We start from the raw sequence: 25,486 nt of genomic DNA, 5'->3' as shown, positions 1-25,486 counted from the left end.
ACGCTGCAGACTCCCACTGCACCAAAAACTAACAGTGCCACAGAGAATATGCATTTTAAGACTTCTAAGTAGTCACAGATGTACATTAGTCAGTGAGCAAACAGAAAATTCTGCCCTAAGGCTATTAGTCTTTAACTTATTCAACTTCTTACTTGACAAGAGTGAGAACTCCACGAGAACTCCACACCATCAACGGGCAACTAGAAGAGCTCGTCTCAGGACCAGAAAACACGCTTGTGGCCTTCAGTCTGCCCAGCCTCATTTCACAAGTGATTACCTCGACAAGCATAGCACCCGGGCTGCTCTTCCACTTGTGATGTAAGCGATATTGGCAGACTTCTAAATGGCTTCCAGGTAGGAGCAGTACTACACCACTCCTGGGATCTGCAACACTGTCACAGATGCAAAGTGCCAAGAAAAATGTAAACATTTAAATGGACCTTAATGGCTTTCTTATGCACAGAGTCACTCCAGTAAGGAAACAACTTTTAACGCTTCCCACCATTGAAGTCCCAGGCAAAAAGTAAATATGTTGCACTAAGGCCAAAAGTGACAGAGGACCAAACAACCCCATCATAGCATACAGGAAGAGAGACTTAAACCAGACATGAGCAGGAAGGTAATGGAAAAGAACTGGAAAGGCTAGTGAAGAGAAAATACATGCATCTTGTAAACTTTAGAAACCCTACCACGAACCACACAGCAGGGAAGCGTCCACGCAGAGATAACTATTGGCCAAAGCAGGAGTGCATTAGATGGTGGCTGGGGGCATGGTCCCAGCTTGCACTCTGTTTTCGCAATAATTACACAAGTTTGCCTTGTAAAAATCACCAGCCCTGTCCCGTGGGGGGAGGGGGGAGTGGTGGACGTCCTATAAGTAAGGAGGAAATGGGATAAAATATACAAGTTTCGTGTGTACATAAATCTATGCATTTTATAACTAATGTCACTTGACTGGAGAGCTGCCAATTAGTAATTTGTGGCATATGTCAAACTAAAATTCCTGCATAAAATCTGGCAAAAAGGCATTTAATTTACTTTCCAATTTTCGGTTCCATGTATGGCATGAGTCCTAAAATGCACAAAGCACTCCAACAGACGTTGAAAGAAAGATAAATTGATATCTCAGGAGTGTGCGGAGAAACGAGTCTCCCGGCTTCCATTGCCTAAGGGCATTTCCCAATACTGGATGAACCATGGGGCCAGTGGTAGGGTATGTATATATTTATATGATTTACACACAGGCATACAAGGGTGTTCAAGTGCAAGAACGAGTTTCATGCCCCCCTTCAAAAGAGCAACTGAAACCGGGCACAGCTAATGTACATGATAGGCAAGTTTAATGCTGTAGTGCACTTGGATATATATATAAAAAGGTCCAAATGCTCCCTCCTAGTGCAGCAGCTCAGATCCATCCCAATAATGGTGTACTGTATATCTTGATTCAGAAGATGCAGGAGTTATTACACTATACATTTCAAACCGTGTCCTGAAAAAAAATAACTTTGAAAATGCTAATTTACAGGTCAAATGTCTTTGTTACAGCTTTAACTCGTTGGCGATTTTGGAAGCAATGTTTTTAAAGGCTATGGATGTTCCTGAGATCCGTTTGAAGCGCACTCCGTTAAGCGACAGTCTTGGGAGCTTGCACACCTCCATCTCCCACTGTACAAGGCTTTCTGCATGTCCATCTCCATGGACACAAAAGAGCAAGAAACGTTCCCTCTGCTCATAGTCGCAGTTATTGACATCCAGGACTTTGCGAATTTCCTTCATCATGTCATTGGGATCCATGGAGCTTGTAGTCTTCATACTCCAGGTAAATCGCAAGGAACGTGGCTTGGCCTCCTTGGTTTCATCCTTCTGATCGCCGGATATATTGCGACTAAAAGAAAAAACAAATCTGTTCATATCAGTCAAACTTGTTGGAAAAAAAAACATGGCCAGTTGGCAACGACATTTGGTACGACATGTTTTGAACCTCAACCATTTTCCTTTAGATAACCAACATCTTAGAGTACCTTAGCTTGAAGACTGAAACATTTTGAATGTGAGCACCACCGAAACCCAACCAGAACAGTGTTGCCCAATTATTCTTATTTGCAGGTAAGGTACACCAGCAGCACATGAGATCGGAGCACCACAGTGACAAGTGTGGCACAGTTCAAGGGTAATAGGAAGATACTTCTAAAAGAAAAGGGTGGTAAACGCAGAGTCAATGCAAGACCCCCATCTGAAATAAAGTGGGGCAATGAGTAAGAACAGAGATGGGGAATAAGTTAAGCCCGTAGTGAAGCAGACAGGTTGGATGAGTCTATGCATGAGACCCAGAAGAAAAGGGGAATAGGGTACTTCACACATGTAACAACTAGTAGTTGCACAATTTTATTGACATGTTGCCGGTGGCAAGTCCTGAAACGGCTACAACTGTTAAAAGGCATATTGTATAACACAACTGACTGCCCCACGTTACCCATGACACATTTTCCAGACACAGTTCATCCAGACCCACTAGAACCCCTTACATGCACCAACTGAACATTCCCAAATTCAATCTAAAAACAGCACGTGGATCTAGTTTCCCTGTGCTAGCAGCAAAATGCTGGAACGCACTCCCCATGATAATCTGGGACGAAGAATCATTCTGGCCATTCAGAGCCAAGGGGAAAACGTGGCTTTTACTGCAGTAAGAATTAAATTCCTACATAAATGTAATCTACTTTGTACTGCAACCGTGTCACAGACCACATTGTAGCTGGTCCTCTTGCTACCTACTGTATTTCGCATGTGCAACCTCTCTAACTTTTGTTGTTCATCAAGTCTATGCACCCAGTTACCCTAGGGTTTGGCTGCGCTATACAAATAAACTAACTAAACCACTTCCACGCATGCCGACTGAACCCATTCTCAACCTGGAACACCCTAATCCTTAAATTAGGAATTTACAAAGATGGATAAGAAAACCGCTACACTATGGCTGAGTCAGGGTAGTTGGGATTAAGCATTAACATTACTAAAGGCCAATCAATGGGCTGTAAATCGGACATTAGGACGTGCATTGAAAAACAGCACAGGCAAACTGTCAAAAATACATTCAGGGCAGAGTCAAAAGACGCATATCACCCCGAGAAAAGACGCTAGGCTACATCTGGAGATGGCATGGCCTTCCTCATGGAGGGTAGCCTCTTCAATGTCCTAGCAAAATGAGAAGGATCCTGTAGTGGGACATTGGGGTGTTGGCTGCCTTGCCAATAGACACGAAGAGCAATGCTAGCACATTCTTGGCACCAGTCTCAGTGGCGCCTAGTCTGGATAAGGAAGTCCCCCAGTACTAGCATTAACGTTCCCAGCTAAAGGGTTTACTTTCATAATGCAGCTATGAAAAACTATAAGCTTCACCATGCCCTCTTGAAAATCTGAGATGGTGGACATCTGCAAATGGCAAAGTATCAGAGAATTTGCCTCTCCAGGAGCAGGAATTAACTATTCCACTAGTTACCTCTTAAATAAAAGCAATATACACAAGCACAATATGTGTAAAACTTGAAACATTTAAGTGCATATTCATGACATCACAATGCAGGCATTTGAAACAAATGGGATTCCCCTCACCTGGAGCCCTCATATCCCACATTTCGCTCTGATTCGAAAGGAAGCCTCATTGAAAAGAACATGGAAGCAGGAAAAAGAAAAGAAATCTTACACTAGACAGTAGGGTCTAGAAATCATCATGGTAAAGGTTAAGCGAAGCATATAAATTCCATTGGGATTATGAACACAAACAATAGTTTTTGTTAACATTCACAAGTTACCCAGTACGAAGTTACTTGCCTGTAACAGTGTTTTCTAGTGTTCGTTATTTTATGGAGCATATTTAATGTTCCCGTTGGTGTTAAACTAATCTGGATTTAAAAAGAAAATGGTCAAGACATCCACAGGGCTGAAAATTCCTTTTTGACGAATGTCCTCAGAGAAGCTGTAAAGGCACAGTCCTACCCCAACCCCCAGGCAACACTCATGTTTCAGTAGGAAGAGGATGATAAAGAAATTAATTAGAAAAGTAATTTCTTTGGAGAACCACTGACAGGAAAGTAACGTCGGAGGGATTTCCTCTGCTTTGGATTAAGTACAAGTTTGAAAAAAGAAACAAAAAAAGACACATCAAGAGAACCAAGAACTGAACCTTCACTAAAAGGTTTCTGCAAAGCGATCCCTTCAACAACTCAGAAACGGTGCTTGAAGAATGTGTGTTTCCAAAAGGTATTCCTAGCTTTGCTTTCAGACTAGTATTAGAAATTCTATGCAATGTGGACACTATGCCATAGTGACTATTGTGTTCCTAGTAGGTAGTCCCAATTCTCCATACTTGCAGTGGTGGTGTCTGTGGGACAGGGAGGACAGGAGGACAATCCAAGCATGGGGGACGGGCGTAGTCTGCTAAAGCGACAGCTGCCTTGTGAAGATGCAAGCAATAACCACTTTAAAAGCAAACCTTTACCCTTTGTGTTTCTCCCCAAAGGCCTCAATCTTGTCCTAGTACACTACATCTTGAGGAGAACAAGATACTTACCAAGTGGTAACGTTCTTTCGATTGGATGTTCCTCCAATTTATTCCACATCTTTTGACATGCAATGTCCACAGCTGTGTACTTCAGAAACTTTTTTGGCAGAGGGCGTCCTGCGTCGAGTCGATGTCACTCGAAGGCCCCCCCATCAAGGGTGCCGTCACCGGATGTTCTAAATCGGACGGACGGCACCCGTAACCTCAGTTTATGTTTTTTCCTCCATAACGTGTGACATGCACATATCCAATGCCTGCTCGACTCCACATAGCCTTGCATAAAAGTAAGCTGCAATCGCATAGGAAATTCTCCAGAGGGGCAGGCTGAGAGGGCGATGTGGAATACGTTGGAGGAACATCCAATCGAAAGAAAGTTACCAGTTGGTAAGTAACTTGTTCTTTGAATGGATTGTATCCTCTAACGTATTCCACATCTTTGACAGAGTCCCAAAGCAGTACCAGAAAATGGAGGGAAAAGAATTTTGAGTACCCAATCAGATGGCGGGATAAAGAACCGCCTTGACCATGGATCGTATCCAGTTAATAATGTTTAACAAAGGTGTGGATAGAAGTCCATGTGGCTGCATCGCAAATATTCCCAATAGGAACTCCCTGTTGTAGGGCTGTGGAAGTAGCCACGCCCCTAGTGGAATGAGCTTGCAACCCTTCAGGAGAGTCCTTACCCGCCGATCAGTAACATTCAGTAATGGTGAGGCTAATCCACCTGGACAAGGTCCATTTGGTAACAGCCTGGCCCAATCGGTGTCCAGCATATCCCACAAGGAACAAGTTACTTACCTGTAACTGTTCTCCAGCATGGGTCTGGCATGGATTCACATGCTCATGAATATTCCGTCGTCAGGCTGGGAATCCTCGGTAAAGAAAAAAGCAGTTTCAGTTTTGTTTCTGAACTGTCTTTCTCCCAATAACTAATCAGTGGTCTCTGGGGCATACTGCCCCCAGCTTATGACTGCCCTCTAACTAAGCCCCTCTGGCAGCCATCTTCAGATTTGGTAGCACGTAAAGTGGCAGTAGGACCAAGTGAAGAGCCGCAGAGGGGTAGGGGGGAGGGTTTGCATGTGAATCCATGCCAGACCCATGCTGGAGAACAACAGTTACAGGTAAGTAACTTGTTCCTTCGCCAGCACGGGGGTCTGGCATGGATTCACATGCTCATGAATACAAGAATACATAGTAGTACACACATGCACGACCACAGGAGGTGGCAAGGCTCAACATTAAGCATTTCATCACTCAACGTTAAGCATCTCTTATCTCCTCACCAGGCCCACCTTCAGGCTTACAGGTTACGTAGCTCTGCCTGGTCGACTCTGGACTCCTCCCTGGAATCCCGGTCGACAGTAGAATCTCGTGAAGGTGTACGGCGACCTCCAGGTAGCAGCCTTGCAGATGTTCAGCAGGGGCACACCAGATAGGAACGTTGTGGTAGCAGCGATCGCTCTGGTTGAATGGGCTCTCGGACGGCCTGGCAACGGTCAGTTTGCCAACCGGTGACAGTGCATGATGCAGCCGGAGAGCCATCTGGAAATGGAAGCCTTCGAGAGGGCATTCCCTTGGTTCACAGGTCCAAAGTACACAAACAGCTGTGATGTCTTCCGAAAACTCTTCGTGCGGTCCACGTAGAACTTCAGCACTCTAGCTACATCCAGCAAGTGCAAAGTCCTCTCGGCTGGCGACAAAGGCGATGGGAAGAAAAGAGGCAACACCAAGGGCTCGTTGAGGTGGAAATCCAACGGCACCTTGGGCATGAAGGAGGGGTACATCCTCAGCACCACCCTCGTCTCGTGGAAAGTCAGGTATGGAGGTTTACAGGAGAGGGCTTGGATCTCTCCCACTCGTCGTGCGGAGGTGACGGCCACAAGAAACACAGTCTTCCACGAGAGGAACTTCAACGGTGCTGAATGCACAGGCTCGAATGGCAGCCCCATGAGCCTGCTCAGCACCACTTTGAGCTCTCAGGCCAGGGCAGGAGCCTTCACCGGCGGGAAGGATCGGAACAACCCTTTCATAAACTCCTTCACCAGACGAAGGGACCACAGAGAGGATCGTCCTTGAGTTCTGGTGTAGCGGGAGATCGCCGCTAGATGCATCTTGGAGGCGTGCGCTAGCCCCGCCTTGGCCAGCAACAGCAGGTACGGCAGCACCTGGGGGGCTGTAATCCACAGAGGGTTAATCTTCTGCGCACGGCACCAGATAAAGAACCTCTTCCACTTATGTCCATAGCACGAGAGTCGAGGATGCCCTAGCCTTTGCAAGCACCTCCTTGCAGTCCGCCGGGATATCGTACCCTCCAAACTCTAGTACTGCAGGAGCCAGGCCTGCAAGTTCAGCGACCCCGAGTTGTGGTGGAGGATGGCGCCTCCTTCTCTGGCGAGGAGATCCGAGTCCGTCGGCAGTTTGACTGGGGGGTGGGGGGGGAGAGGGGTGGACACTGACATGTATACAAGGTCCGTGAACCAGATCTGTCTCGGCCACGCCAGTGCGACGAGGATCATCCTGCACCAGGACCGTCTGAGTTGGTTGATGAGTCGCAGCAGCAAAGGTAACGGTGGGAACTCATACAGGAACAGACCGTCCCAGGGGAATGAGAAGGCATCGACCATGCTCCCCGGCTGAGGAAACCTGCTGGCGAACCTCCGACACTTGGTGCTCGTCGCGAATAGGTCGATCTGGGGATTGCCCCATCGTTGGAATAGCAAATCCACTTGATCCTGGCGTAGCTCCCACTTGTGGCACGAGCACAGCTCCCTGCGGAGTGAGTCTGCGATGGTGTTCTTTATTCCTGCCAGGTGGAAGGGTACCAGAAACATCCCTTGGGTGACGCCCCAGTGCCACAGATCCTGCGCCTCCTTGGATAGGGCTGGGGATCTGGTACCTCCCTGCTTTCGGATGTAGAACATTGCGGTGGTGTTGTCGGTGAAGATCCTCACCACCTTGGCCTTGTGGTGATGAAGGAACGACCTGAGGGCCCAGAACATGGCCCGGAGCTCCAGTACATTGATGTGGAGTGACCTCTCCTCCAGGAGCCAAGGGCCTTTTGCGTGGAGATCTCCGGTGTGCGCCCCTCCCCCCCCCCATCCCTCCAGGGAGGCGTCCGTCGTCACAGTCTCCTGATGCGCTGGGGTCTGGAAGTCCATACCCGCCGCCAGATGCATGCGGGATCCCCACCAGCGGATCGCTTGCCGAAAGGTCTCATTGAGCGAGATCCTGTCTTCAAAGCTGCCCGTCACTTGCATCCAACGGGGGTCGAGGAACTGTGGCATCCGCAGTGTGCACAGGCGCACTAGGAAGATGCACAAGGACATCATGCCAACAGCCGCTGCACTTTCCCCATGATGGCCTTCGTCCTTTCCTCTGACGGCGAGGCCAGTCGCGCCACTGTCGAGCTTAGTTCCCAGAAACAGTGCATACTGCGACGGAATATGGTGGGATTTGGCAAAGTTGGAGAATCCCAGGTCCGTGAGCAGTTGGACGGTCTTCAAAGTGTGCCCGACGGCAAGATCTCTGGTGTTTGCTCGGATGAGCCAATCATCCAGGTACGGATGGACGTGGACCCCCTGCAGGCGCGCCGCCACTGGTTCTAGGCACTTGAATACCCTGGGCGCCGACTTCAATCCGAAAGGAAGGGCCTTGAATTGGTAGTGCCATCCTTGGACTACGAATCTGAGAAACTTTCGATGTCCTTTTAGAATGGGGATGTGAAAGGAGGCATCCTCCAAGTCCAGCGATGAAAGGAAGTCACCTTTCTCCAGCTGCCCGAGCTGGAGGGTGACCATCCGGAACTTCTGGGCCTTCATGTACTTGTTTAAACGACTTAGATCCAGGATGGGTCGCCAACCGCTGGTGGTCTTTTTTACGAGGAAGTATCGAGAGTACACTCCGGAGCCTCTTCGGTACGAGATCGATGGCTCCTTTCTTCAGCATCGCCCTTACTTCCAGCAGCAGTTGTGGTACGTGGTTTTCCTTCCTGCCCACAGGTGGAATGCAGGGGCACTTCCTTAAAAACTGGAGTGTGCCCGTGGGCCAGGGCATCCAGCACCCATCTGTCGGTGGAGATTGACTCAAACACGCTGACTAACATTGCCAGCCAGCCTCCCACTGGGGTGCTCAGGTGGGGGCCCGACGCCACGGGCGGTTCAGTCCTGCTTGGCAGCGCCCTTGCCACCTTGGCGACGAGATCCTCTTGACTTGCCGCCTCCTCTGTAGGCCTCCTGCAACGATGAGCGGGCCGCCTGGCGGTACGTCGAGGAGCCGCTGCCGCATCCTTTGGAGTCACCTTGCTTGCCTCTGGAGTTCCAAAAGGGCGGCCGTCGTTGCTGCAAAACCCCCAAGGGCCGGACCGTCTCTGGCCTTGATGGCCTGCAGTGACTCGTCCACTGTCTTACCAAACGGGTTATTCCCGTCGAAGGGCATGTCCAAAACTCTGGTTTGCACGCCCTGGCGGAAATCAGTCGCCTTGAGCCAACCATGCCATCGAAGACAAACACCGTTGCCCAATTGATGGAAACCAGTGTCAGCAATGTCCGTGGCCACAGTTATGGCGTGGTCCGATGCCACCTCGCCCTCCTTTAGGATCTCCAGGGCCTCCACCCTCTTGTCTGGTAGGAAGTCCAGCAGAGAAGCCATTTTAAACCAAAGCCCCCTGTCATAGCGGACCACAATAGCTAGGGCATTGGCCGCTTTTATAGTCGTCGCCGCCATGGCCCGTTGCCCCATGGCATCCAGTTTCTTTCCCTCGCTGTCCGTGGGGGGCAGGAGGGAGGTTGAAGTCAAAGCCGTAGCCCCCCGTCACCTTCTTCTTGGCTGCCACCGAGACGACTGAATCCGGGGTCGGCTGCGCCTTAAGGCACTTCTTTTCGTACTGGTCTCTCTTGGCAGGGGTCGTGGACGGGTTCTTCAGGAGCAACAGCCCCTCGTCCTAGATGTCAAGTAACGGGACCGAGGGGACCATCTTCCTTTTGGCTTCACGCCGTTGATAGAGGAAACCTTCCTTCTGTTCTTCGGGGCATAGCTCAAGAGCTCGAATGCCCTGGCAATCATGGCGTGAAAGGAGCCAATTACGTCGGGCGGGAAGGCCCGAGGGGGTGGTGATGGAAGGCCTATCCTGTCGTCACCACCGTCGTCATCCATCCCCGTCGTGGCCATCTCTGTACCCATGTCCTCCCTAGGATCAGGGGAAGGAGATGAAGGCTGGAAGGGTAGGGGGTTGGGGGAGTGAACTCTCCTCTGCTTGTTTGGAGGGCTCCCCGACGGGCCAGGCTCTGCTGGATCGTCCGTTTGGGGGTAAGGGCAACCACGTTCTCATCTCCGTACATAAGGCCTGGATCGCAATTAAGATGGCTCCTGAGTTGTCCTGTGGCTCGGGTACCGGCTGCGACGGTTGGGGAGTGGAATCATCCGCCTCCACGGGAACCTCGTCGGCACCGCCGTCGCTCTCTTCGTCCGCCTCGTCGGGATCCCTCCCGTGGGACCGGATGACCTCAAACTTCTTGTTGAGGATCTTCACGACTCCAGCCAGCTCCTCTTCAGAGGCTGTATCCGTGTCTGTGATGGCCATCGCCCCCCACCAGGGTTCTCACGGGGGCGGGGGGGTCACTGCCTCGCTCCCCCTTAGCTGCTTCCATCAGGATCGACCGGGGCTTCTCCAGAAACTTACCTGGGATCTCCGATTTGCTCTTCCGAGCCAGAGCGTTGGCTTGTGGTTGATGGCGTTGGTGAAAGTGCGCCCTGCCTGGCAGCCGAGGAGCCCACCGTTCGGCACTCCCGGTGCCCGCGGACTCGCGGTGCTTAGCCTTCTGTTGGGCCCCTGTCGCCGGAGTGCCCTCAAAGGACTTAGAAGACCGCTCAGACCTCTTCTCACCTACCGCTTGGCTCTTCCCTTGCAGCCAGTTGGTGAGGCGGATCCGCCGATCCCTCAAGGTCCGCTCCGACATGTTCTTGCAAAATGCAGTCCTACTCCATGTGCGTTTTGTCTTCGTGAAGGCAGTAGAGGCATCTAGAATGCTCGTCCTCGAACACATTCTGCAATCCGCATCCAGGGTAGTTCCTGAACAGCTTGGATCCGGACGTCGAGCTTCCTTTGTCCTGGGCCATGTCCACGGGGTAGGCCTCAAGGTCTTCTGGAATCCTCAAAGAAGCATAGCTCGACAAAAACTTCACCCTTAAGGGGCATCGAAAATTCCAAAACGGGTCCCCACTGATCAGAAGTAGAAACGGTGGCGCTTGAGGCTCGATTGACTGAAAAAATTAGATTAACTTTTTTTTTCCCTCTTCAAAATCACAAAACGCAGTAAAAGCTCGAGAGCTATAGCACGAGGACTCCCAACACTTGAACGTGTGGTAAAAATCTGAAGATGGCTGCCAGAGGAGGGGCTTAGGTAGAGGGCGGTCATTGGCTGGGGGCAGTAGGACCCAGAGACCAGTGGTTATTAGGAGAAAGACCGTTCAGAAACAAAACTGAAACTGATTTTCTCTTTACCGAGGATTACCAGCCTGACGACGGGAAATATTCATGAGCATGTGAATCTATGCCAGACCCCATGCTGGAGAAAGTTGATCGTCCACTCCGACCCTGGACATCCTAGAAATATAAAAGCTCCGAGCTCTCCTAGGGTCCAACCTATGGAGCATCTCCTCTTCCTTACCAGGATGAGGATAGAAAGACTGAAGAACCACTTTCTGGCTTAAATGAAATTCAGACACCACCTTAGGTAGGAAGGACCGACGTACCCGCAGTACAACCTTGTCCTTGTGAAACACAGTAAAGGGCGGCTTAGAGGAAAGTGCCTGCGATTCACTCTCTGTGAGCGGTATTAACTGCAACGAAGAACAGTCTTGAAGGACAATCTCAAAGGACAAGAGTGCAAAGGTTCAAATGGAGCACCCATCAGGAATTTCAAAACCAAATTCGGATCCCAAACCGGCACCTGAAAAGGAGACGGCGGGAACACAGTCAGTCCTTTAATAAACTGGGAAATCAAAGGAATCTTAAAGTAAGAACATTCTTCAGACGAGCGCTAGAAGATAAACAGCGCCGCCAGCTAACCCTTAATGGTACCCACTTGCAGGCCCCTGAGGGCCAAAGAAATCAAGAAATACAAAACCACGGTACTGGAACACTGAAAAGTATCAACATTTTGTCCTCTGCACCAGTCACAAAACTTACACCAACAGTACAGGGATTTTGTTGCTGGCCTCCTGGCTGAAAGCAACACCTCCATCACATCATCCAGGAGGTCCCAATCCTTATACCTCAACCGTTCAGATACCAAGCATGAAGGTTGAGAGTCCCAACCTCTGGATGGAGAACCTGACACCACCACCACCACCACCATCCCCCCCCCCACACGAGAGAGAAAGGATCTCTCTGTAGGGACGACAGCATGGAGGACAAATGGAACTTTTGTTAGGCTCACCTGGTCACTGCAGAGGCATTGGGGCACGGTTGCAGCCCTCCCTGAACTTGAATCTCCCCCTTCAGGCCTCTCCCTCAGTAGAAAAGCTGTGAGTGGTGGTACGTGGTGATACTGCTCCTGCGTGGAGATGTGCGTGAGTGCACCAATGTGCGATTGTTGTACCTCTCGAACCCTTCACCCCCAAAATATGGTTTCTGTGAGCATACGCCGGTCCATAAAGCTCACCTGTGAATTATGGAAGATAAGTTCTCCGTCTTGCTTCTTCTGGCAGGGGTGCTTCAAATGGGATCTATTTCCTTCACTGATCCCTGATAAGGATTAGTCCAGTCCAGCTGTGACTATGCTTCTCCTTATGATTGGTAAGTCTTTCTTGAGCTCTTGTGATGCTGCTCATTCTGTTTAATGTCTCTATATGTTGCTCCCATTTATGCTCGCAATAACGTCTCTTCTGTTTTCTTCCCTTAGATGGAAATGCGGCCTCAATGCAGCTGTGAGACGCGAGACGCGGCCGGATGGAAGATGGATGCTGCCGCAATGTTCGACAGCAGGTAAGTGATGGTTTAAGGAAAGCGCGAGGTATGGCAAAGCGCAACCTTAAACTGTTTTTCAATGTCTAACCTCGTCTTCCGTTTTTACTTGCAGGCGCTGTCGTCGACGATGGAGCGTGTTGTGCTGCAGTGCAAAGATGAAGATTTCAGCGTTCCGGAAAGTGTAAAGATGAATACTTGGTTCGCCGAAGAGATGTACAGGTAAGAACAGCTTCCCCCATTTGGTAAGTATGCCGGCAGGATGTCCAGGAAGCAGGATCTTCAGAAGGTAAGTCTGACCTCAGGCGATGGTGAGCGTTACGCTGCTCGCAAGTGCAGTGTAACGCAAAGCGTTTGTCTTGAGGATTAGGGCAGCTTATATAGCTGAGATCATGGGCACACCCATTAGGGCCGGCTTACCAGCCACACCCTGCCACTCCTAGAGAGTGAGCACGTGCAAAGGCAATCCATTAGCAGCCACACCCAAGAACACATTTGGAGCTGCTTAATGGATGGAATGTTCAAGGTTAATGCATCCTGCTTAATGGATGGAATGTTAAAGGTTAATGCATCTGAAGTGCGATGTCCATAATAAAAGCTGTGTTAAATGGATGTTGTTTACTTTTGTTCATGAACCTGGTGCCAAAGGCCCCAGGACAGTGTCCACCCAGGTCTCCTGTGCATGCAACCCCTGCATGCCTGTGCCCCAGACTTCATGACTATGACATATTTCTAGAAGATCTGGGTACCACGCTCTCCTGGCCCAATCCGGAGCAATGAGGATCATGTGGGATCCAAACTTCCATAACCTCTTTAACCCATGAGGAATGACTGGGACTGGAGGAAACTCGTACAGCAGTGGGAATGAATAATCCATTATGAATTAGTCTGCTAACACTCCTCTCAGGAAATTCCCTTGAGCAGAAACCCACACTTCTGGTTGGCGCTGGTGGTGAAGAGATCCACTTGTGGGGTTCCACAAAAGGGCGAAGATCTCCAGAAAGACTTCCTGAGCCAACTCCCACTTGTGGGAGATCGTGCTCTGCCTGCTCCAAGCATCCGCCGCCGCATTGTCCTCTCCGGCCAGATGAACTGCCAAGAGCGAAATTTCCTGCTGGATTGCTCAGAACGAGAGCTGCATTGTCTCTCCCCACAAAGGGAGTGACCCCATCATCCTTTTTTGTTGAGGTAATGCATGGCCACTGTGTTGTCAGTCATGATCAGGACACACCTCCCCCGCAAAGACGGCAGAAAAGCCTTCAGGGCCAGCCTGATGGGCCCTCAGCTCTAACAGGTTGATGTGGAATTTGGACTCTGATGGATACCAACCACCACTGGCAGTCAAGCCTGCGGCATGAGCGCCCCAACCCATGAGGGAAGCGTCCGTCACTTGTCACCTCCGGCCACAGTTGCCAAAGCTGCTCCCCCTTCATCAGGTTCCCCTCATTGGCCCACCACAGAAGATCCTAGGAGACAGATTGGAATCTGAACGGGATCCGACATTTTTCCTGAAAACCGACCACTGCATCTTGTGGACCCATTGCAGGGATCTCATCCTCAATCTGGCCTCTGGCACCAGAAAAATGCAGGATTCCATGAGGCCAAGCAACCTTAAGAATTCAAAAGCCGGGAGACTCTGGGCATGTTGAAACGTGTCCACCATCTGCACAATGTGATAAGCCCTTACCTTGGGAGGCGAGCACTTCCCCAAGGACGTGTCCAGAACAGCCCCGATGTACTGGAGCCGTTATGAAGGTGTCCGATACGGCTTCTTGAAATTTAGGGAAAAGCCCAGCTTGTGGAGGGAGCGGCAGGTGAGCCTGAGGCGATCCACTGCTTGCTCGGGAGAAAAACGCACGGATCAGCGAGTCGTCCACGTAGGGGTAGACATTAATTCCCCCCCCCCCCCCCACACTCCGCCTGAGATACGCTGCCGCCACCACTATTGGCTTGAAGACCCTCGGGCGGTGGTCATTCTGAATGGCAGGACCTGAAACTGAAAGTGCGAGTCGCCAGCTGCAAACCTCAGGTACTTCCTGTGCTTGGGATAAAACGGCAAATGAAAGTAAGCATCCTGTAGGTCCAGAGACACCAACCAATCCTGAAGTTGAAGGGCCTGGAGGACTTGACAAAGAGGGACCATCTTGAACTTGTCCTTCCTGAGAAGTTTGTTCAATCAATGGAAATCCAGGATGGGTCTCAATCCCCAGTCTTTCTTTGGAATAAAAAAATATGGGGAATACCATCCCTTGTTCCTCTCCGCTACAGGCACCAGTTCTATAGCGCCTTTCTCTAGCAGGGTCAAGATTTCCTGCATAAGGAGCGGATCCGAAAGCTTCAAAGAGATTCTCCAGTGGATTGTCTTGAGGCCGCTGTAGGAAGGGAAGGCAGTAGCCATGGGCTATTGTATCCAGAACCCACACATCCGAAGTAATAGCTTGCCATTCTTCGAGATGCGGAGACAGTCTGCCATCAACCGGCGAACCATGGGACATGGCCTCATGACTTTTGGAGTGGCTGCGGCAGTGCCTGAAGGCAAAGAGGCAGCTGCCTGATCGGCTTTGGCACCACAATTTCCCTGACCACCACAGGTACTTCTACGCTGACCCCTTTGACTGGCGGCTCCTCATTCTACGAAATGAGAAGTAGTAACGAAAAGAACCTCCCCTCCACTGCTGTCCCCTAGGATGAAAAGGTGGATGTTTACGCACAGCTGCGCTTAAAGATTTCACTGCAGCTTTTGAGGTCTGCAACCTCAAGGCTCTCGTCAGCCTTGCTGCCAAACAAATGCACGCCATCAAAGGGCATGTTCAAAAGATGGGCTTGCACATCCGGGGCAAAACCCGACTTCTGTAACCACGCAAATCTGCGTTTAACAGTGCTTGCAGCCATTGGACTGGCTAAACCTGTCGGCCGTGTCCAAACCAGACTGAAGGGATTCACACATGGCATCACTGCCATCTTGCACGAGAGCAAGGAACCCTTCCCTTTCTTCTCTCTCGGGAATATGGTCAGCCGCAAGAGAAACCATTCCAAAGAGTGAAAATCTTACCAAGGCACAAGTGGAGTTGGCCGATTTCAGCGCCATACTCCCCGCAGAAAACACCTTGCGTGCCCAACTGTCGAAGCGTTTGTTGTCCCCATCAGGAGAGATGGTAGGGTATGCCACCTGCCTCGAGGTGGCCGTAGCCACCTGAACCACTAAACTCTCAGGTGTGGGGTAAGATGAAAGGTAACTGCAATCGCTAACGGAAGGGCGGTATTTTTTAGTTAACGATTTGTTAACTGCCGGAAGAGATTCCGTGGTCTGCCAAGTAACCGCCACCCTTTTCTGCAAGGTCAAATGAAAAGGTAAGAGGACAGACCTTGATCCAAAATATCCGTCAAATTATCCTGAACAAAAGCCTCAGGAGGAGTGGACCAACCAAGATATTCTGTGACCCCAGCCATCAGTCTCCTGTAGGACGACTCCACATGAGCCCCAGGCCTACCAAATTCCACCTCAGGAGAGGTGTCTAAGCCACTGGCATCATGAAGTGATTGCCTTAACTCTTCCAATTGGCTATCCCCTGAAAAGACAGGAGCCTCATCAGGCTCAACAGGGTCAAAATCGAAATTTGACCTCTCCTCCTCATAGATGTCATCTAGAGAGGTAAAAGTCCTGTCTCGGGACAGCCGAGGGCCTGGAGTCCTTAACAGGCCTTACAGATTTGGAAGTAGCCTTCCTTGGAGGATCCACCATACTAGAGACCTCCGACGGCAAGGTCCCGAAGGCGTCGGCGTAGAAGTCAACAACTGTGCCGATGGCTGGTACTAAGACAAAGCTTTGACGTCCGTACCTGACGGACACAGGGCTGACGCCGAACTCGAGCCCTTAGCAGGTTTCGGCGGTCTTGCTGGGGACATGGACCGAGACCTGGAAGCACATCTCTTGCGACCATCCTGAGCCTTGTCCAAAGGAACAAGTTACTTACCTGTAACTGTTGTTTTCCAGCATGGGTCTGGCATGGATTCACATGCTCATGAATAGTCCCCGTCGTCAGGCTGGGAATCCTCGGTAAAGAAAAAAACCAGTATCAGTTTCGTTTCTGATCTGTCTTTCGTAGTAATAACCAATCACTGATCACTGATCTCTGTGTCATACCGACCACAGCCAATGACTGCCCTCTACCTAAGCCCCGCCTCTGGCAGCCATCTTCAGATTTGGAAGCACGTGAAGTGGCAGTATGACCAAGAGATGAGCCGCAGAGGGGTAGGCGGGAGGGTTCGCATGTGAATCCATGCCAGACCCATGCTGGAGAACAACAGTTACAGGTAAGTAACTTGTTCCTTCTCCAGCATGGGGTCTGGCATGGATTCACATGCTCATGAATAAAGAATACATAGCAGTACACACATGCACAACCACGGGAGGTGGCAAAGGCTCAACATTAAGCATTACATCAAACTCAACATTAAGCATCGTACCTCCTCACCAGGTTCACCTCAGGCGAACAGGTTGCGCAGCACTGCTTGGCCGACCCTGGACTCCTCCCTGGAATCCCGGTCGACGCAGTAGAATTTCGTGAAGGTGTGCGTCGACCTCCACGTAGCAGCCCTGCATATGTCCAGCAGGGGCACACCAGATAGGAACACCATGGTAGCTGCGATCGCTCTGGTGGAATGGGCTCTCGGATGGCCAGGCAGCGGTCGGTTTGCCAACCGGTGACAGTACATGATACAGCCGGAGATCCATCTGGAAATGGAAGCCTTCGAGAGAGCCTTCCCCTGATTGACAGGTCCAAAGTTCACAAAGAGTTGTGACGTCTTCCGAAAACACTTTGTGCGGTCCACGTAGAACTTTAGCGCTCTAGCCACATCCAGCGAGTGCAAAGTCCTCTCAGCCGGCGACGAAGGCGACGGGAAGAACACAGGCAACACCAAGGGTTCGTTGAGATGGAAGTCCGACGGTACCTTGGGCATGAAGGAGGGGTGCGTCCTGAGCACTACCCTCGTTGCGTGAAAAGTCAAGTACGGGGCCTTGCAGGAAAGGGCCTGGATCTCTCCCACTCCTCGTGCGGAGGTGATGGCCACAAGAAACGCTGTTTTCCACGACAGAAATTTCAACGGAGCTGAGTGCAGAGGCTCGAACTGAGGTCCCATGAGCTTGGTCAGCACCACGTTGAGCTCCCACGCCGGGGCCGGAGCCTTCACCTGCGGGAACGATCTGAACAGTCCCTTCATGAACTCTTTCACCAGACGATGAGACCACAAGGACGTCCGCCCCGTGGTTCTGGTGTATCGGGAGATCGCAGCAAGATGAATCTTGATGGACGCATGTGCCAGTCCAGCTTTGGCCAGCGTCAGCAGGTACGGCAGTACTTGGGGGGGCCGTAATCCGTAGAGGGTTAATCTTCTGTGCGCGGCACCAGACAGAGAACCTCTTCCATTTGTGTCCGTAGCATTTAAGAGTCGAGGACGCCCTTGCCTTTGCAAGAACCTCTCTGCAGTCGGCCGGTATGTCGTATCCTCCAAACTCTAGCGCTGCAGGAGCCAGGCCTGCAAGTTCAGCGATTTCGGGTCGTGGTGGAGGATGGCGCCCCCTTCCCTGGAGAGTAGATCCGCGTCCACCGGCAGCTTGATTGGCGGGGACGCTGACAAGTCCAGAAGGTCCGGGAACCATATCTGCTTCGGCCACGCAGGTGCGACGAGGATCATCCTGCACCGTGACCTCTTGAGCTGGTTGACGAGCCGGATTAGCAGTGGCAAAGGAGGGAACGCGTAGAGGAACAGGCCCTCCCAGGGGAACGAGAAAGCATCGCCCATGCTCGTCGCCTGGGGAAACCTGCTGGCGAACCTCCGGCACTTGGAGTTCGTCGCCGTCGCGAACAGGTCGATCTGGGGTGTGCCCCACCGTCGGAAGAGGCGATCCACTAGATCCTGCCGTAGCTCCCACTCGTGGCACGAGCGCAGCTCCCTGCTGAGTGAGTCGGCGATGGTGTTTTTTTTATCCCTGCCAGATGAAACGGCACCAGAAATATCCTTTGGGCGACGGCCCAATGCCACAGGTCCTGCGCCTCCTTGGACAGTGCTGGGGACCTGGTTCCGCCCTGTTTCCTGATGTAAAACATGGTGGTGGTGTTGTCGGTGAAGATCCTCACCACCTTGCCCTTGAGGGACGGAAGGAAGGACCTGAGGGCCCAAAACACTGCACGGAGCTCCAGGACGTTGATATGTAGGGATTTCTCCGTCGAGAGCCAAAGGCCTCTTGCGTGCAGATTTTCGGTGTGCGCTCCCCACCCTTCCAGGGAGGCATCCGTGGTCACTGTCTCCTGGTGGGCTGGGGTCTGGAAGTCCATGCCCGCCGTCAGATGCGCGCGGGTACCCCACCACCGGATCGCTTGTCGGAAACTCTCGTCGAGTGTGATCCTTTCCTCGAAGCTGCCCGTCGTTTGGATCCAGCGCGCGTCCAGGAACTCCTGCAACGGGCGCATCCGGAGCCTGCACATGGGAATGAGGTAGATGCAGGAAGACATCATTCCGAGGAGGGACTTGATGGACCTCACCTTGGCCGCGTCGGCCACCAACATCCGCTGCACCTTGCCCAGGATGGTCCTGGTCCTCTCCTCCGACGGGGAGGCCAGAAGGGACACTGTGTTGAGCCTCGCTCCCAGAAACAGAGCGTCTTGCGCGGGTACCAGGTGGGATTTGGCGTAGTTCACGGAGAATCCCAGGTCCGTGAGAAGTTGGACGGTCCTTGCCGTGTGAACCACGGCGAGCTCCTTCGTCTTGGCTCGGATGAGCCAGTCGTCCAGGTAGGGGTAGACGTGGACCCCCTCGCGGCGCAGCTGCGCCGCCGCCACTGGTGCGAGGCACTTGGTGAATACCCTGGGTGCCGACCGTAGTCCGAAGGGGAGGGCTTTGAACTGGTAATGACGCCCTTGGACCACAAACCTGAGGAATTTTCGGTGCCCCCTTAGAATGGGAATATGGAAGTAGGCATCCTCCAAATCCAACGACGACAGGAAGTCTCCTTCCTCCAGCTGACCCAGGACGTGCTGGAGGGTGACCATCCGGAACTTCTGTGCCTTGATGAACTTGTTCAGACGTCGCCGGTCCAGGATGGGGCGCCATCCTCCAGTCTTCTTCACGAGGAAGTATCTCGAGTAAACTCCGGAGCCCCGAAGCCTCTTTGGGACGAGTTCGATGGCGCCCTTCCTGAGCATCGCTTTTACCTCCAGGAGAAGTTGAGGGACGTGAAGTTCTTTCCTGGCCACGGGGGGGACGCGCGGACACCGTCTCTGGAACTCGAGCGCGTGGCCCCGGGCCAAGGCGTCCAGCACCCAACGGTCGGTGGAGATGGACTCTCACACGCTGACGAAGCTCGCCAGCCGGCCTCCCACCGGGGTGCTTCGGTGGGGGCCCGACCCCACGGCCGGTTCAATCCTGCTTCGACGAGGCTTTGCCGCCTTGACCTCCTTGGCGACGACGGCGGGGTCCGCCAGACTTGCCTCGTCCTCTGTAGGCCTCCTGAGACGACGAGCGGGCCGCTTGACGGTAGGTGGAGAAACCGCCGCCGGAACCTTTGGAGGCGCCCTTGCCTCCGCTGCTCCGAAAGGGCGTCCGTCGTTGTTGCAGAACTCCCAGGGCCCGGGCCGTCTCAGTGTCCGCTTTAATGGCCTGAAGGGAATCGTCCACTGTTTTCCCAAACAGGTTGTTCCCATCGAAGGGCATGTCCAGGACTCTGGTCTGAACGTCTTGACGGAAGTCCGTAGCCTTGAGCCATCCACGCCGCCTAAGGCAAACGCCGTTGCCCAACTGGCGGAACCCAGTGTCGGCGATGTCCGTCGCAACGGTAATGGCGTGGTCAGAAGCCACCTCACCTTCCTGCAGGATCTCCAGGGCCTCTGTCCTCTTGTCGTCCGGCAGGAAGTCCAGCAGGGGAGCCAGTTTGTACCAGAGCTCCCTGTCGTAGCGGGCCACGATAGCCAAGGCGTTGGCCGCTTTAATCGTCGTCGCTGCCGACGAGATGACTCTGCGTCCCATAGCGTCCAATTTCTTTCCCTCACCGTCCGGTGGGGAAGTCTATGTGGAGGCCGCACCCCCCCCCGCTTTCTTCCTGGCCGCCGCGGAGACGACGGAGTCCGGGGTAGGCTGCGCCCGGAGGCACAGGGGGGCCGTGTCCGGGACCCGGTACTTCTTCTCGTACCGGTCTCTTCTAGCTGGCGTCGTGGAAGGGTTCTTGAGGAGGGTGAGGCCCTCATCCCAAATGTCGTCCAATAGAGGCACTGAGAGGACCGTCTTCCTCTTGGCCTCGCGCCGCTGATAAAGGAAACCTTCCTTCTTCTCCTCAGGGCAGAGTTGGAAAAGCTTGGATGCCCTGGTGATCATGGAGTGGAACGATCCAATCTCGTCGGGCGGAGAAGCCCTGGTGGGAGGCGACGACGGTACATCCTCGTCGTATACCTCGTCGTCCGTACCAGTCGCTGCCGTGTCAGTCCCCGTATCATCCCCTCGGGTGGACGGGGAGGAGGGCTGGACGGGGCGCGACGGCTGAAAAGGAGGTGGAGGGTGGATCCTTCTTTTCTTAGTAGGGGGAACACCAGAAGGTCCCGGTTCTGGGTCCCCAGACGGGAGAGGTTCCTCCGTCGGCAACGGTAGTCTCGTCCTTATCTCTGAGCATAAGGCCTGTATAGCCAACAAAATGGCCGAGTTGTCTCGCGGCGCTGGCAGAGGGGAATCCGACGGGCGAACAGGGGCCCCGTCGGTACCCTCGGCGATGTCGTCGTCACCTGCGTCGGGATCCATCCCGACGGGTCGGTCTTCTTCCACGCAGAGGCCGTGGCTTAAGACCTCGACCAGTTCCTCCTCCGAGGTTGAGGCCGAATCTACGACGACGCCCTGCCCCCCCTTTCTCTTCCCCTCGGGGGATTTCACGGGGGTCCTATCGATGGGCACAAAAGAGGACTCCCTCCGAGGTGGTAGGGAGACTGAGCCCCGAGGTCGCCACCACTGGTGTAGCCTGCACAGGCTGAGCCAGGGCCGCCGCGACAGTTTCGATAGAGGGCTTGGCCGGATGGATTAAGGCCTTCACCACCTTAGGTGCGCTCACCGCCTTATCCTTGGGGGGGGGGGGGACACCGCCTCGCTCCCCCTCCGCCTTCGAGCTCGACCGGGGCCTCTCCAGGAGCTTCGCCGGGTGCTCGGCCTTCCTCTTACCCGACCCAGAGCGTTGGCTCGTGGTTGATGGTGCCGGGGAGGGTGCGCCCTGCCTGGCGCCCGTAGAGCCCGACCGGTCGGTGCTCCCGGTGCCAGCGGACTCGCGGTGCTTGGCCTTATGTTGGACCCCCGTCGCGTCCTCAAAGGTCTTAGAAGACCGCTCGGATTTCTTCCTCTTCTTCTCGCCGGACGGGCTCTTCCCTTCCAGCCAGTTGGCGAGACGTTGATGGCGGTCCTTCATGGTCCGCTCCGACATGTTGACGCAAAACGCACAGTCCTTCTCCACGTGCGTCTTGTCCTCATGTAGGCAGTAGAGACAAAAAGAGTGTTCGTCCTCCTTGAAGACGTTCTGCAGCTGGCATCCAGGGCAGACCCTGAACAGCTTTCCGGGCGTCGAGCTTCCCTTCTCCTGGGCCATGACCGGGCCCGAGAAACTTCTGGAGTCCTCCAAAAGCGTAGCTCGACGAAATCTTCACCCTTGAGGGGCGCAGACGAATCCGACACGGGTCCCCGTTGATCGGATAGAGAGTCGGTGGAGCTTGAGGCTCTTTTGACCGAAAAAAGGAAGTTTTTTGAGAAAAAACGTGAAAAAATAGCACTAACGCTCGAGAGCAATAGCACGAGGATCCCAACACATGAACGTGCGGTAAAAATCTGAAGATGGCTGCCAGAGGCGGGGCTTAGGTAGAGGGCAGTCATTGGCTGTGGTCAGTATGACACAGATCAGTGATTGGTTATTACTACGAAAGACAGATCAGAAACGAAACTGATACTGGTTTTTTTCTTTACCGAGGATTCCCAGCCTGACGACGGGGAATATTCATGAGCATGTGATTCCATGCCAGACCCCATGCTGGAGAACGGGACCTTGATGGTTCCCAATGAGGATTGCGCCGAGGACCCGAGCTCAAAGGTGCACGAGCCACGGATCGAGACTGTTCATTGCCAGCTTCATCAGAAGGCGTGGACAGAACTGCCCTGCGATTTGGGAGGGGGTGGGGAATAGTAAAAGAAAATCCCCAACATCTGCTCCCTGAAGGCAGCAAATTCCTCCGGAGTCAAGGACTTTGTTGGACAAGCCACTTTACTCACGGCTCCATCCATCGAGGAGGAGGACTGGGAAGGCGACCGGTGCCGGTACTTCCTTGAATGGCGAGACAAGGACAACCAATGGCGGGAACCACTCCGGGAGCAAGACCCCCAGGACTCCTGACGCAGAGAGTCGCCCCTCGAATCGTCAGTGGACATACCCTCAGACTTAGATTTACAGGACTTCCTGGGTTTAAAACCCCCTACCTACCTGAAGCTTTCCCTTACACTCCTGCAAGGCCTTAGCAGTCAGCAACTTGCATTTGGAACAGTAGTCGGTGTCGTGACTCTCGTCCAAGCACCACAAACTGTGATGCAGTCCCGGCAAGTCTTGATGCCAGATTGCGGAGTCGGGGAGGGGGAGAATACACGAGGCGCGCCGAGTCTCCAAAGCAAAAACCTAAACTGGGGCTATGCGCCATGCGTCCCATTTATAACACCCGGTGACGTAACCATCGACGGAGGCCTTCGAGGGACATTGACCCGACGCAGGACTCTCTCTGCCGAAAAAGTTCCTGAAGTACACAGCTGTGGACATTACAGGTCAAAGATGTTGGAGGACTCAATCCATTCGAAATGCTAGTTTTCCATGCCAATCAATCTGTCCATGTCTTCTACAAGGAAATGTTTTGAACTTCTGTGCCCCAAGTGGCTCAAGTAAGACTTGGATTCAGAGACATGCCACTGAAAGAGCCACAGGAAAGCTCAATTGCAACAGCTAGTTCTCCCAGAGCAACCTATACCAATACAACATGTTAAAGGAAATGGGATTGCTGTTTTGTGAACTTCAAGGCAGCATTTGACAGAATGGGCTGTAGCAGATTCTGAAGACACTGCAGAATAGAGGAACATTCCTGGTATACCTTAATGAAAGCCCTGCACCTACACACCCAAGCATTAGTGCAGACATGGGCATAGTGGTAGTACCTTTTAATGGTAAAGATTGGCAATATAATGACCACAAGTCTATATACGGATCAGCCTATAGTGGTTGTCCTGGTCTGCAAAAGTGAAGTACTGGAGAGTAACACAATAAGTTGTTGCTCTCAAATGTAACCGCACAGAACAAGCAAGCACAAAAACGGGTAAGACTTTAAAGTGCAGATTCCCGGTCAGACAGCTGATATTATCCCACACCTATTAACCAAAGAAAGGGCCTCAATTCTAAGTCGGACGCTCCAGTAAAAAGGTGCCAGTATTCATGGGTACCAGCACTTTACCATACCAGCCGACTCTAGGTTTGCCAGTGGCGGGGGGGGCACCTGTCTAACCTCCAGCTAAAAACTGGAGGAAAGGCAGGTGCTCTACCGGCAAATAAAAAGCCCTCCTTACCGGCAAATCCCCTCATGGCGTCCTATGCGACTCCATAATGGGGATTTACACCGTCACAGGCACTCTTAATCCGGCAGCAGCTCAACATGGTCGCTAGCAGGGTCTTGGCCACTCCCATCAACCTTCATATAGGTTGAAACGCACAGTCTTAACACCCCTGACAAACCTTCCATACCACAGACTTTGGAACCCCAAAGGCGTTTAACAGCATTATGAGGCCATACCAAAAGGCGCTATACAAATGCCATATACATTACCTTACTTGAAAACAAACACCAGATGCCTTTTAATGAAGCAGCCAGAGATTAGAATCACAATTAAACCCACAGAAAGAAATGAAGAAATTGTCTCTTAAAATGTTTCTATCCCAGAGTCTTCTAGATCTTCCAGTCCAAAGAGACCTTGCATGCCTAAATAAGCAGCGAGTATGTATGATCTGAAACTTGATATTTTGGATTGGTTGGGTGCTTTTGAATATAACTATTGGATTCAGGGTATCTCAGGGAATCAGTTGATTCCTTGGCTTTTGTCTAGGCTCCCCCAGGTTGCAACTGATGCTGTAATAGAGGTGGGGGAACTTGAAAGGTTGGAGTATGAAAATGCGAAGCTAGCTTTGATAGCTAGATTTGAGAAAACTCCCTCCCAGTACCTCAAGAGGTTTAGGACCCTCAAAAAGACTGATGGTACCCCTTGGGCTACCTTGGTGTGTGAATGTTTGAAAAACTTAGATGGTTGGGTTAAGGGTTACAGAGTAACTACTTTTGAAGGAATGAGAAATCTGTTTGTTGGAATCTATTTTTGATGCCTGCTCTCCTGAGCCGAGACATCACTTGTCGGACTCAAGAGATTGATCCCAAGAAGCTAGCAAAAGCTGCTGACTTGTGGGTTGCCAACAGGGCTACTCGCAAGGATTCTGGGGATACTCGCAAAAAGGATGAGGGGAAGCAGCACAAGAAAGATGACAAATCTAAAACCTCCCATCCAAAAGAGGGCCACAAACATAAGGGTAAGCCATTTGGGAAACCAGGTTAGTCTAGTGAAACCAATGGTGCCAAACCAGAGGGAGGTCAGCAGAAGCCCCCATTTCTGGAAAATGTTATGCTTGTGGGTCAACTGACCATGTGAAAGGGGATCCAGGTGCAAGGGTAAACCTTCAGGGGTCCACACCGACTCCTTAGCCTTCATTCCTGAGGGAGCAGTACATATGGCAAGTGGAAAGTTTCAATTACTGGCTGAAGACCCCATTGGAGTCTCTGCCAGAGTTTGTGGCCCTGGGTCTGTGGGAACAGCAGAATGTAGATGTGTATAACTATACCAGATAAAACAAAATACTACAAGGACAG

At 52.1% G+C, this 25,486-nt stretch overlaps 1 protein-coding gene across 4 annotated transcripts in view; it reads right to left on the bottom strand.

Annotated features, from left to right (window-relative positions):
* Window positions 1–1,323: 1,323 nt before the first annotated feature.
* Window positions 1,324–25,486, bottom strand: part of MARK3 (microtubule affinity regulating kinase 3) — a 606,883-nt gene continuing 582,720 nt past the window's right edge. For 2 of the 4 annotated variants that reach the window (XM_069638123.1, XM_069638124.1), the window contains 2 exons: window positions 3,613–3,657; window positions 1,324–1,885 (listed from right to left, as the gene is read on the bottom strand). In XM_069638123.1, coding sequence (XP_069494224.1) covers window positions 1,540–1,885; window positions 3,613–3,657 — 391 coding nt within the window. In that variant the 3' untranslated portion in view covers window positions 1,324–1,539. The remainder of the gene's footprint in view (window positions 1,886–3,612; window positions 3,658–25,486) is intronic. The other 2 variants (XM_069638126.1, XM_069638125.1) reach the window with 1 other exon arrangement.

This window comes from Ambystoma mexicanum, chromosome 14, assembly GCF_040938575.1.
Source record: "Ambystoma mexicanum isolate Mex_15411 chromosome 14, UKY_AmexF1_1, whole genome shotgun sequence".
Classification (NCBI taxonomy): domain Eukaryota; kingdom Metazoa; phylum Chordata; class Amphibia; order Caudata; family Ambystomatidae; genus Ambystoma; species Ambystoma mexicanum.
The sequence above is the reverse complement of the archived record's forward strand: the minus strand, read 5'-3'. Positions and strand labels throughout refer to the sequence as shown.